General features: G+C 44.2%; 1 protein-coding gene across 1 annotated transcript in view; it reads right to left on the bottom strand.

Moving 5' to 3' along the window:
- The window catches only part of ca9 (carbonic anhydrase 9), an 88,350-nt gene that overhangs the window by 31,823 nt on the left and 42,991 nt on the right, over nucleotides 1-13,536 (bottom strand). Inside the window, exons 7-8 of the mRNA XM_033031579.1 lie at nucleotides 9,396-9,553; nucleotides 3,906-4,035 (exon numbers count right to left, since the gene is read on the bottom strand). Coding sequence (XP_032887470.1) covers nucleotides 3,906-4,035; nucleotides 9,396-9,553 — 288 coding nt within the window. The remainder of the gene's footprint in view (nucleotides 1-3,905; nucleotides 4,036-9,395; nucleotides 9,554-13,536) is intronic.

The raw sequence follows: 13,536 nt of genomic DNA, 5'->3' as shown, positions 1-13,536 counted from the left end.
GGGGGGTGGGGGGAGAAGGAAGGAAAAAGGGGAGGAGGAGCCCGAGGGCAGGGGGATGGGAGGAGACAGCTCGAGGGTTGAGGAAGGGGAGGAGACAGCAAAACTGGGAGAATTCAACGTTCATGCCATCCGGACACAAGCAACCCAGGGGGAATATGAGGTGCTGTTCCTCCAATTTCCGGTGTTGCTCACTCTGGCAATGGAGGAGACCCAGGACAGAGAGGTCGGATTGGGAATGGGAGGGGGAGTTGAAGTGCTGAGCCACCGGGAGTTCAGGTAGGTTATTGCAGACTGAGCGGAGGTGTTCAGTGAAACGATCGCCCAACCTCCGCTTAGTCTCCCCGATGTAAATCAGCTGACATCTAGAGCAGCAGATGCAGTAGATGAGGTTGGAGGAGATACAGGTGAACCCCTGCCCCCCCCCCCCCCCCCCCCCCCTCCTGCATTTCACAAATCCTGTTTTACTGTCTCCATGTTCTTTTGTCCATGTTTTCACTCACTGACCTCTCCCATCCACTCATTACCCAGATGACCTCATTTACACCCTATCCCCATGGTTACTCTGGTTTTACCCTATCAAAGACACCACCCCTCCCCCCTTGCTTACAGCTTGTAAAAACCTCTTCTGTCTCCTTCCCAGTTCTGATGAAGGGTCTTTGACCCAAACTATTTATTTTGTTTTCTCTCCGCCCTGTGGCCTCATCTGCTGAGTTTTTCCAGCATTTTCAGCTTTTATGTTTATTGTCGACACAGGGATCTCAGATGCTGTGTTACTCCTGTACTTTGTGTTTTTTTTATGTTTCTTTCCTGGTTCGTTTAGTGCTTATTGTATTTACTTTGTTTACCATTTACTGAAGTTAAAAAATATATATTCTTTCATTCATGACAGTGAGTAAACATTAACATTTTGTGGCTGGGCTGTTAAAAGCTCAAAAGTAGTGAGGACAATTGATAACAAAGTGAGTTTTTAACAGATTTGCCTGATAATAATAATAATACTAATGGATGGGATTTATATAGCGCCTTTCTAATACTCAAGGCGCTTTACATCGCATTATTCATTCACTCCTCAGTCACACTCGGTGGTGGTAAGCTACTTCTGTAGCCACAGCTGCCCTGGGGCAGACTGACGGAAGCGTGGCTGCCAATCTGCGCCTACGGCCCCTCCGACCACCACCAATCACTCACACACATTCACACACAGGCAAAGGTGGGTGAAGTGTCTTGCCCAAAGATACAACGACAGTATGCACTCCAAGCGGGATTCGAACCGGCTACCTTCCGGTTGCCAGCCGAACACTTAACCCATTGTGCCATCTGTCGTCCATACATCTGATACAACTGAACCTTTCATACCAAACCTGGTCCTGGTTAAACAAGCTCTTTTTATGTTTTTGTTTCGAACGTGTGAACACACCACACCAAAAGATCCTATAGCAGAGCAAGATGGCCTACTCTCACGCAAACGCGTAGTACGGTCATGGGCGGATTCATGGGTGATTATAGGACCCATTTTAGCAACCAGCCTCCGCCATCTTGCTTCCGGCCAAAGATCGGATCTTTGCTTCCGCCTCCGCTCCCGTATCTTCGCTTTGGTCTTTGACTTGGGCGGGGAGAGGGTGCGCCGCCCAGGGCAGCGGGGAGGCCTGAGGCCTTGGCGGGGTGAGCGGAATAAAACCATCCTTAAGTTATACATCTTTTGTAAATCTTGCTCAAAACAAAGTTAATTTTGTGAAATTCTTCAATTAGATAACCCCACAGGCAGATCTCATTCCACTCTCTGGCTATTGGGAAGACCGGACCCCTTTTTATTTGTGGAGAAACAACTCCATAGAAAATAAGCACAAAAACATTAAGTAACATTCCAGGGCTAGAGCAACTGGAATCTTCATATTGCTATTATTTTCCCAAATACTGCAGATGTGAACAGTGTGATTTCATTAATGTGATTAGATGAATGAATTACAGAGTGCAAGTGTAATACAAAATCAACTCAAACACAGCATATGAGCTATTTAAAAATAAATGATTTTAAAATCATTAAAAAAAAGAAAATTACCAGTGGCAAAATTTATAAACATTTTATTCTTTAACAAGAATTAACAGAACTATGAACTAACAGAATTATGAATCTAACCCTATATCACACACAAAAACTGTTCCCCCGCAACGTTGATTACCCTGCGAGTCGAGTCGGGTAGGTTCCGGTTAATACAAAATCAACTCAAACACAGCCTATGAACCATTTAAAAAGAAATGATTTAAAAAACAATAAAAAAGACAATTACCAGAGTCAAATTTTATTCTTGACAAGAATTAACAGAAGTGTGAACTAACAGAATTACACCAAAGATCCTGTAGCTCTGCTATAAAATCTTTGGATTACACTGCGGGTCGGGTCGGGTAAGCTCCGGTTACTAAAATGGGCTGGGAAAAATGCCCAGGATCCCCTCCATAGCGTACTACACGTCAGCCCATTGCATTTCGCAGGAGTAGCCCATCTTGCTCTGCTATAGGATCTTTGGTTTTACTGTCTCCATGTTCTTTTGTCCATGTTTTCACTCATTGACCTCTCCCATCCACTCATTACCCAGATGACCTCATTTACACCCTATCCCCATGGTTACTCTGGTTTTACCCTATCAAAGACACCACCCCTCCCCCCCTTGCTTACAGCTTGTAAAAACTTCTTCTGTCTCCTTCCCAGTTCTGATGAAGGGTCTTTGACCCAAAATATCTATTTTGTTTTCTCTCCGCCCTGTGGCCTCATCTGCTGAGTGTTTCCAGCATTTTCAGCTTTTATGTTTATTGTCGACACAGGGATCTCAGATGCTGTGTTACTCCTGTATTTTGTGTTTTTTTTATGTTTCTTTCCTGGTTCGCTTAGTGCTTATTGTATTTACTTTGTTAACCATTTACGGAAGTTTAAAAAAATATATTATTTCATTCATGGCAGTGAGTAAACATTAACATTTTGTGGCTGGGCTGTTAAACGCTCAAAAGTAGTGAGGACAATTGATAACAAAGTGAACTTTTAACAGATTTGCCTGATTCAACTGAATCTTTCATACCAAACCTGGTCCTGGTTAAACAAGCTCTTTTTATGTTTTTGTTTTGAACGTGTGAACCCACCACACTTGCAGTTTACTCATATAAAAGAGATTAAGAGATTACACAATTCAGAATTTTTCCCATTCTGATTGCATAAAATCGGATTTCTGTATTTAAATGAAAATGTCAAAATATTATCAGATACCCCCTGCCTGCCACAAGTGATGATTAACTTGTTTGCAATAAAGGAAAAGATGTCCTTGTCATTTCCTAAACTGTAAATTTCTCTCCAATCCAAATTCCTTATATTTTTAGGAAATTCCAAAAGTTTCCCTTCCACCAGTGAGTCAGAGATAGCTGCAGACTGAGCAAGGTGGTCCTCATTATTTTTCACCAGCACCAAATTCCACACTGGTGATCCTCAGTTGCTCCCAGAAAGGTAAATAAGTCTCATCCGACACACACTGGTGATCTGAGCTGAAACTCAATCAATAAGGCAGGGAAGAGCTAAAGGGCCTGTCCCACTGTATGAGGTAATTCACGAGTTCTCCCCTGATTCGAGCTTGTGTAATGTACGTAGGGGCACGTACGAGTAAAAAGTGACAATATTTTTCATCATGAATATTTTTATACTCGTGGACATTTTTCACAGTGTTGAAAAAACGTCACGAGTTTACCCGATTTCCCGAGTACCTACCATTACTCGTACGAGCCGCTACGTGACATCCACGAGCTCCTACGTACCCGTTACGTACATTACACGAGCTCGAATCAGGGGAGAACTCGGGAGAACTCTTGAATTACCTTGTACAGTGGGACAGGCCCTTCAAGGGTTTATCCATAAGTTTACTTACCCATTCTTCCTGAAGGCAATGTTGACGAAAAAGAAGCAAGCACATTCCTTCCATTGAGTGGCTGGACAAATCTAAAGTTAGAATCCAATGTGTGATGGCCCGTCTTTAAACTGGTCTCTAGTTTGTGCAGCTAAACAAAGAAGGTACGGCTTCAATAACTATTCACAGGTATGTAAAGCTCCAGTAATTACTCAGTAACTAGATCTTTTATATACTAAAGGCAGTCAGTGGACAGGCAATGGCTAGCATTTACTGAGATAATACATGATTTACAACATAAATACTTTATGGGGGGGGGAAAAAATAACAGAAAAAATGGTCCACCTATTGTTTGCAGAGGAAATAAAAAACAACATTACATCGAACACAACTCCAAACACTTTGAGTCTTTCCTTGGTAAACCAGCATCTGTAGCTTCTACTTTTATACTTGGTATGATTGGACCCAATGTATAGTAGGATTGTCACTGAATTGTATGTAAAAAAAGAATTTCACTGTAACTAGGTACTCGTGACAATAAAGTGGTGGGGTTGATAAGGCTAATAAAGTAACATTGAATACTTGAATATTTAAAAGTTATCAGTAAAACTGGGGATTGCGAGCAGTGTAGAACTCGACAAAGGATAATCAAGAAATCTGCTCATCTCGTATGTGTATGTGTATGTGACAAAGACAAATAGACTTGACTTGACTTGACTGGGAAATAAAAATTAGGAGTAATCTAGCAAGAAACATAAAGACAAACCGTAAGACCTATCAGAGGTATGTAAAATGATAAAGACTTGAAAATAGTCAAATATCTTCAAAAATGGGCCTCACAGTCTGCCTCAGGGCTCCCTGATGCTCTCCCACAATGCTGGTTGTTGCGAATTGGCTGCTGTAAATGACCTGGAGTGTTGGTTCATGGTGAGAAAATTGAGGGGGACGTGTTAATGGGTATGCAAGAGAGAATAGGAAAAAGGGAAATAAATAAGGAAATGGGATTGACAGGACTACTCTGAGACCAGCATAGACAAATGGCCTTCTACATCAGAAGAGGATATAAGAAAGTGCGTTTAGTTTAATTTAATTTAAATATACAGCATGGAAACATGCCCACCGAGTCCACACCAACCATTTAGTAGCCACACTATGCACACTTGTTCCATGTTTTCGCACTTTCTCAAGTTCTTTACGAACAGCGAGGGAGGAACTTCAAATGGAGGATTTGAAGGTTTATAATCTGTCTTCTTGGTAAATTGTTGGTGTCAGGGATTGGAGAGTGGAGATGATCACTTTCTCTGAATTGCCAGGTACTATCACAAACTTTGCTATGGCAATGTTTTAGAAACCTTTAGACATGTACATGGATAGGATAGGTTGAGAGGGATATGGGCCAAATGGAGGCAGGTGGGAATGGTGTAGATGGGACATGTTGGTCGTTGTGGGCAGGTTGGGACGATGGGCCTGTCTCCACCCTGTATGGCTCTATGACCAGGCTCCTATTGGAAAATATATTTCTATCAGGAGAAGCAAATTAGATCATCCTCCAACCAAAACCTCTACTGGGAGACAAGGTTGGGGATTTCCTGCTGTTCTTCTGCCAAGGCCTCATGTCCCTCAGTCTCTTAATCTGCAGGCTGCTCTCCCTCGGACCCCGGCTCCTGTCTTCAGATTGGTTGGGGTGCAGCACAGCGGCTGTGATGAAACCTCGGCATTTGCCGATTGTATGCTGCAGGTTGATGCAGACACTGTGATTTTACACAAGAATTTTACTAAAGGCAGATAATCATGGAGCACGAAAACATCAAGTCTGTGCTAACCGTCAAGCACCCATTTTGTTTTGATGAATCCTATTCTAATTCAGTTTTATTTTCCCCAACTCCTGTCCACATTCTATCAGTTATGCACACTCTAAGGCAAATCTACCGCAGTCAATTAACCTACCAACTTGTTTGTCTTTTGGAAAGAAACTGATGCTCTCAGGAAGAAAGCACACATTCACAGGGAGACAGTTCAAATGCCTCATAGACTGAGCCAGGTCGGTATTGAACCTGAAACGTGGAGCTATGAGGCAGCAGCAGCTGAGCCATTGTGTAGACCACGTTCTTGCATAGCTCTCATTTAGGTGGCATTCTTGATTGGAGTGTGAATTTATGGTGAGAAACCAAGGAAGCAGAGATAATAGAGTCCGAAGATGGACAAAGGACATTTATTGCCACATACACCATTTCCGGTGTAGTGAAATTTGAGTTGCCATTTGCAGCACACCAATAAAAGTAAGACACCACATTAAAAAAGAATTGAACATAAAACATAAAAATATCCCCCCACAATGGTTCCCACTGTGAGGGAAGACACAAAGTCCAGTCCTCTTCCCCTTGTTCACCCATGGTCGGGCCTATTGAGGCCTCCACAGTCGCTGCAACAGTGGCCCGATGTTCAGGCCCTCCCGCTGGATGATGGGACTTTGGCGTAGGGAAGAACACTCTTCAGCGGCTTGAAGCGTTTGGAACAGCCGCTTGCTGCCAGAGACCGCGGCTCCCGAAGTCCACAGGCCGCGCTGGTCGGAGCTCCGACACTGGCGATCTCGGCGAGGGACCCCAGGCTCCGCGGTGTTCAGAGTCAGCGCCGCCGTGGCTGGAAGCTCCGCAATGACAGCTCGGTGGTGTTGGGAGTCAGCGGTCTCAGCACTCCGGAGCCCACCGCAGATTCTCCCCCGATTCGAGCTTGTGTAATGTACGTAGCGGGTACGTAGGAGCTCGTGGATGTCACTGTGAAAAATGTCCACGAGTAAAAAAATACCCGCGATGAAAAAAATTGTTGCTTTTTACTCGTACGAGCCCCTTCGTACCTTCATTACACGAGCCCGAATCAGGGGAGAACTTGGGAGAAGTCTTGAATTACCTCGTACAGTGGGACAGGCCCTTTAGGCATTAGGATTATACTAGTTGCCAAGATCGACAAAGACTTGGCAGATGGAATTTATTTCTATTAAGTGTAAGGTGATGCATTTTGAGAAGACTCATAAGAGTAGGACATATGGAATAAATGGTTGTGCCCACAGGATACTGAGGCACCTTGATGTCCTTGTGCAAAAATCCCTGAAGGTGGCAGCACAGTAGATAAAGAGAGGATTCTTGCCTTCATTAGCCTGGGCGCATAATACAAGAAAAGGGAGGCTCTGGTACAACTTTATAAAACACTGAGATCACAGCTGGAGTAATAAATGCCGTTCTGGAAGCTTGTAGACCGAGTGGAAATGGGATTAGTGTAGATGGGAATTTGATACTTGGTCATCTGTTTGGTGGGCTGAAGACTCTGTTTCCCTGTAGTATAGAGGCTGTCCCACTTGGGCGACCTAATCCGCGAATTCTGGCGAGTTTTCCCTCGACTCATACTCGCAGCATGGCCGACACGAGGTCATAGGAGGTCTTTGGAACTCTCCTTCATGCTCGAGAGTAGTCCCCGTGTACTTGAGGCCTCAGCCAGGTTGCGGTGTATTTTTCAACACGTTGACAAATGCCCGCAGTGTAAAAAAAGGTCGCCATGGAAAAAAATCGATACTTTTTTTATTCGTAGGTTTAGTTGTAGTAGGTCGGCATGTTATTTGTAAGCAATCGAGGGTAGTCAAAGGTAGTCGTAGATGGTCTTCATCATAGTCGAAGGGAGGTCGAAGTAGACCGAAGGAGGTCGTCTTCACTCTCCACTATTCGGTGTCCAATTTTCCCGAAGTTAGTCGTAGCTAGTCTTCTACATAGTCGAAGGAGGTCTTCAACATGACATTTTTTCCAAACTCCCCTAAACTTTTCTAAACTCGCCAATTAGGTTGTTTAAGTGGGACAGCCCCTTATTGCTCTGTGGATTCGTTCTTAATGGGAGCCTGTATGGACATGAATTCAGCTAATGGCTGCCTGCTTAATGGGAAGCCATCAATCCTGACAAATCCCAGTTGTCAGAGATGCTCCCCACTCCTCACAGAAGCGAACATCTGTGTGCAAATGCCATCTCTGATACTACGGTAAGCTGCAAGTAAAGGAATGGCACAGATCTGCTGAGACCACTTTATAAGATCCCGTGGTACGCAAGCAATCAACGTGTATGACCTCCATGGAGAGAGCCGAAGTATGAAATGGTGGCCAAAGGTTTTCTTGCACAATGGTCTCTATTGTGGTGACTGATTTGGAAAACCTGAGGCTGCAAAGTGAGAGGACCTGTAGGACATGCCACCTCAGAAGGCCATGTGGGAACCGACAGATGAGCATGTAGTTTCCTCCTGCTCCAGGGTTTCCAGCCCACCGGGTCTGGCCATAATGACCGTGGTGGTGCAAGCACGAGGGCTCCACTCCTCACTCATACGTACATATGGGGGCATCAGCACTAATGTAGAAGATCAAGCATGATTTCATCATAATGGTGAAGCAGGCCCAGGCAATGACTTTACCCAGAGGTGATCTCTATCGGGGTTTTGCCCAGGTTCAGTTGCACCCATGTACAAATAATGGATGAATATCAAGCTCCAACAGATTCAAATTCTAGATTAACTTCCCTGACCAAAATTCCTCACCTACTTACAGCCACACACACCTTTAAATGAGGACATTGCCTCTCAGTAAGCAAGCTCACATAATTCTTCAAACTAATTACTGATGAATTGTGCACATATTTAAGTGGATTTTTTTTTGCTTTTGACATTTGGTTATTTCTGGTGTATTTCATTATCAGTACAGTGCTTTTGGCAGCTCGGTTTCTACACCTAGCTCATTGTGCCATTAAAGACCACTGAGGCGAATATCTCCCTTTGCAGGACAAGAGAACCCTAACGGAAAAGTGCCGCAGCGGGTCGAGCAGCTGCCTCACCGTGCCATAGACTAGATTCAATCCTGACCTTAGGTGCTGTCTTCTCCCTGAGACTGTGTGGGTTTCCTCTCTGTATTCTCCCCCCCCCCCACCCCCCACCCACCCATCCCAAATGTGTAGGTTGGTCAGTTAATTGTCCTCAATAAATTATCCCTTGTGTGTAGATGTGGTAGAATCTGGGGGGAAATGATGACATAGAAACATAGAAAATAGGTGCAGGAGTAGGCCATTCGGCCCTTCGAGCCTGCACCACCATTCAATATGATCATGGCTGATCATCCAACTCAGTATCCTGTACAATATGGAGAGAATGAAATGTTTGATTAGATTGATGTAAATCAGTGATTGATGGTCAGTGTGTTGGTGGGCCAAAAGGCTTGTTCCCATGCTGTTTACCCCTTGACTAAAAGTGCTTCATCAAGCCGGATACAGTTCCAGATGAGGGCTGCTCAACCCACCCCAACGTCCTGCAAAACTAGCGGTGCTGTTATTCACGCTGTTTGTTAAATTTACTCTTTGGTTGTCTTTGATGAATGAAAATCTATATTACACAAAATTAAATAAAAATGAAAAATTGATCATTTGCTTAAACTATTCTTGAATTAATTCACTGGAGGTTGAAGAAAGTAAATTTAAAAGAGAGGAGCATACCTGTTCTTTAGAGAGCTGGACAGTATCATTGAAAACAGTCCAGGTAACAGTTTGAAAGCAGGGTGGAGTTGTCAGGGATCCATTATATCGGAAAAAACGGGACAGCTGATGGGGCAACAAAGCGTTTACATCAAAACCAGGAATGTACACTTCGTCACCTAAGATGGAATCAAAGTAGGTTTAGTGTAGAGATCGTCCCAAAACAATTTTTAATATCAGAAAATGTAAAATTCAAGGATAATTAACAAGAAATAAACATTTATCTTAATAAACAACTATTTTGTTGTCCTAAGTAAATTTAATGATTAATAATCTAAAACCCACAATAATTAATTAGGAAAAAGGCAATGATACTATGATGTTCAGTAATGTCACCTCACTTTAAAAAATAAATGTAGTATGAAATAAGCCTGGAATAGAACTACAGAATGTAAACATCATTGGTACACATCATTGGCCAGGTGTGCTATAGAAACATAGAAAATAAGTGCAGGAGTAGGCCATTTGGCCCTTCGAGCCAGCTGATCATCCAGAATCAGTACCCCATTCCTGCTTTCTCCCCATATCCCTTGATTCTGTTAGCCTTAAGAGCCGCATCCAACGCTCTTGAATACATCCAGTGAATTGGCCTCCACTGCCTTTGTGGTAGAGAATTCCACAGATTCACAACTCTCTGACTTTTTACATATCTGAAGCTTCTTTAGATATGTAAAAACGAAAAGATTAGCGAAGACAAATGCAACTCCCTTACAATCAGAGATAGGTGTATATATAATGGAAAACAAAGAAATAGCAGAACAGTTTCGAGTTAAACGAGTACTTTGGTTCTGTCTTCACTAAGGAAGGCACAAATAATCTCCCAGAAATACTAGGGGATCAAGGATCTAGTGGGAGGGAGGAACTGAAGGGAATCCACATTAGTCAGGAAATGGTGTTAGGTAATCTGTTGGGACTGAAGGCAGATAAATCCCCATGGCCTGATGTTCTGCATCCCAGAGTACTCAAGGAGATGGCCCTAGAAATCGTGAATGCATTTGTGATCATTTTCCAATGTTTTCTCGACCATGGGTCAGTTCCCGTGGACTGGAGGGTAGCCAATGTAACTCCAGTTTTTGAAAACAAGGAATTATATACCAGTTAGCTTTACATCGGTATTGGGGAAAATGCTTGAGTCGATTGTTAAATATGTTATAGCAGCACATTTGGAAAGCAGTGACAAGATTGGTCTAAGTCAGCATGGATTTATGAAGGGGAAATCTTGCTTGACTAATCTTTTGGAATTTTTTGAGGATGTAACGAGTAGAATGGATAAGGGAGAGCCAGTGGATGTGGTGTATCTGGACTTTCAAAAAGCCTTTGACAAGATCCCACACAAGATATTAGTGTGCAAAATGAGAGCACATGGTATTGGGGGTAGAGTATTGACATGGATAGAGAACTGGTTGGCGGACAGGAAACAAAGAGTAGGAATTAATGTGTCCTTTTCAGAATGGCAGACAGTGACTAGTGGGTTGCCGCAAGGCTCGGTGCTGGGACCCCAGTTATTTCCAATATATATTGATGATTTAGACGAGGGAATTAAATGTGACATCTCCACGTTTGCAGATGACACAAAGCTGGGTGACAGTATGAGCTGCGATGAGGATGCTATGAGGCCGCAGGGTGATGCAGTATAATGTGGATAAATGTGAGGTTATCCACTTTAGTGGCAAGAAGAGGAAGGCAGATTATTATCTGAATGATGTCAGATTAGGAAAAGGTGAGGTGCAACGACACCGGGGTGTGCTTGTACGTCAATCACTGAAAGTAAGCATGCAGGTACAGCAGGCAGTGAAGTAAGCTAAAGGCATGTTGGCCTTCATTGCGAGAGGATTTGATTTTAGGAGCAAGGAGGTCCTACTGCATTTGTATTGATGTCCTAATTGGGTCCTTCTGCAGTTGTACAGGGCCCTAGTGAGACCACACCTGGAGTATTGTGTGCAGTTTTGGTCTCCAAATTGAAGGAGTGCAGCGTAGGTTCACCAGGTTAATTCCCGGGATGGTGGGACTAACATATGATGAAAGAATGGCTCGACTGGGCTTGTATTCTCTGGAATTCAGAAGGATCAGATAGAAACATATAAAATTCTTAAAGGATTGGACAGGTCAGAGGCAGGAAAAATGTTCCCGATGTTGGGAGAGTCCAGAACCAGGACTCACAGTTTAAGATTAAGGAGTAAACCATTTAAGATTGAGAAGAGGAAAATCTTCTTCACCCAGAGAGTTGTGAATGTGTGGAATTCTCTGCCACAGAAGGCAGTTGAGGCCAATTCACTGGATGTTTTCAAGAAAGAGTTAGATTTAGCTCTTAGGGCTAAGGGGCAAAAAGATGGAACGGGGTACTGATTTTAGATGATCAACCATGATCATATTGAATGGCAGTGCTGGCTCTAAGGGCAGAATGGCCTACTCCTGCACCTATTTTTCTATGTTCTATGTTTCTGGGTGAAAAGGTTTTTCCTCATCTCAGTCCTAGCGGGAAGGTTTGCTAATGCTACACGGGAGGGTATAAACTAGATTGGCAGGGGGGTGGGATCTCGTGCAGGACAGAGGCAAGTGAGAGGCTAGAAGTTGGTATGGAGCGTGGTGTGGGAAAGATTAGTGGACAGAATAGGCAGGTGAAAGGCAGAGGGCAAGGAAGAAGAGTTGGTTTAAGCTGCACGTATTTTAATGCAAGGGGTCTGACGGGTAATGCAGATGAGCTTAGGGCATGGATAGGTACGAGCGACTGGGACGTTGTAGCCACGACTGAAACCTGGTTAAGGGACGGGCAGGACTGGCAGCTCAATTTTCCGGGGTACAGGAGTTTCCGTAGAGGGTAAGGGAAAAGTAGAGGGGTGAGGGAAAAAGAGGGGGGGTTGCATTGTTGGTTAACAAGGATGTCAAGGCTGTGTTCAGAGGTGACATTACGGACAGTTCGTCTAATGAGGCTATATGGGTGGAGCTGAGGACCAAGAAAGGGATGATCGTCTTGTTGGGGGTGTACTACAGACCCCCGAATAGTCAACCAGAATTAAAAGAACAAATGTGCCAGGAGATTGCAGACAGCTGCAGATCAGATAAGGTTGTCGTAGTAGGGGTTTTTAACTTTCCCAATATAAACTGGGAATATTATAGCATGAGGGGTTCAGATGGGATGCAATTCCTCAAAAGTATTCAGGAGAGTTTTCTTAAACAGTATGTGGAGGCCCCCACACGTGAGAGGGCAACACTGGATCTAGTATTGGGAAATTGGGAGGGGCAAGTTAATGAAGTGTGTGTGGAGGAGCCTTTTGGGACCAGTGACCACAGTTTAATTAGGTTTAAGATAGTTATGGATAGGGACGGAGAGGGTCCACGTGTTAAAATGCTCAACTGCGGTAAGGCCAATTTTGAGGGTATGAGAGAAGGTCTCGCTCAAGTTGACTGGAGCAGATTATTTGAGGGGAAAGGAACATCGGCCAAGTGGGATGGTTTTAAAAGTGTGCTGAAAAAAACTCAGGATGCGTACGTCCCCGTTAGAGTGAAGGGCAAAGCAGGCAAACGTAAGGAAGCTTGGCTGATGAGGGAAATTGAGAAGTTAGTCAAAATCAAGAAGGTGCATGGGACAGGTATAGGCAGCTGGGATCAAGTGCATCCCTGGAGGAATTTTGGGAGCTAAGGAGTAAATTAAGAAAGGAAATCAGAAGAGCAAAAAGGGACCAGGAGATAGCTCTGGCGTGTTGCATTAAGGACAATCCCAAAAGATTTTATAAATACGCTACCCTCTCTCCCTCCATAAAAAGCAGCATCTGCAGTTCCTTCCTCCACAGGTCATTCATTGTTAGCTGTGGTTTAGGTCTCGTTGACTTAACAATTGGATCTGTGTGTGGTGTGTGTGGGGTGTGTGGTGTGTGTGGGGTGTGTGGGGTGTGTGGGGTGTGTGGGGTGTGTGGGGTGTGTGGTGTGTGTGGTGTGTGCGGGGTGTGTGGGGTGTGTGGGGTGTGTGGGGTGTGTGGGGTGTGTGGGGTGTGTGGGGTGTGTGGGGTGTTACTTGAACTCCGCGCAAACTGCTTGGCCACCCTGCAACCCGACTCTCCCTCCCTCATTCCCTCTGCCCACCCACTGCTGCCACTCAGACCGT

Source organism: Amblyraja radiata, chromosome 1 (assembly GCF_010909765.2).
Source record: "Amblyraja radiata isolate CabotCenter1 chromosome 1, sAmbRad1.1.pri, whole genome shotgun sequence".
NCBI classification, from domain to species: domain Eukaryota; kingdom Metazoa; phylum Chordata; class Chondrichthyes; order Rajiformes; family Rajidae; genus Amblyraja; species Amblyraja radiata.
This window is presented reverse-complemented; position numbering and strand designations above follow the sequence as displayed.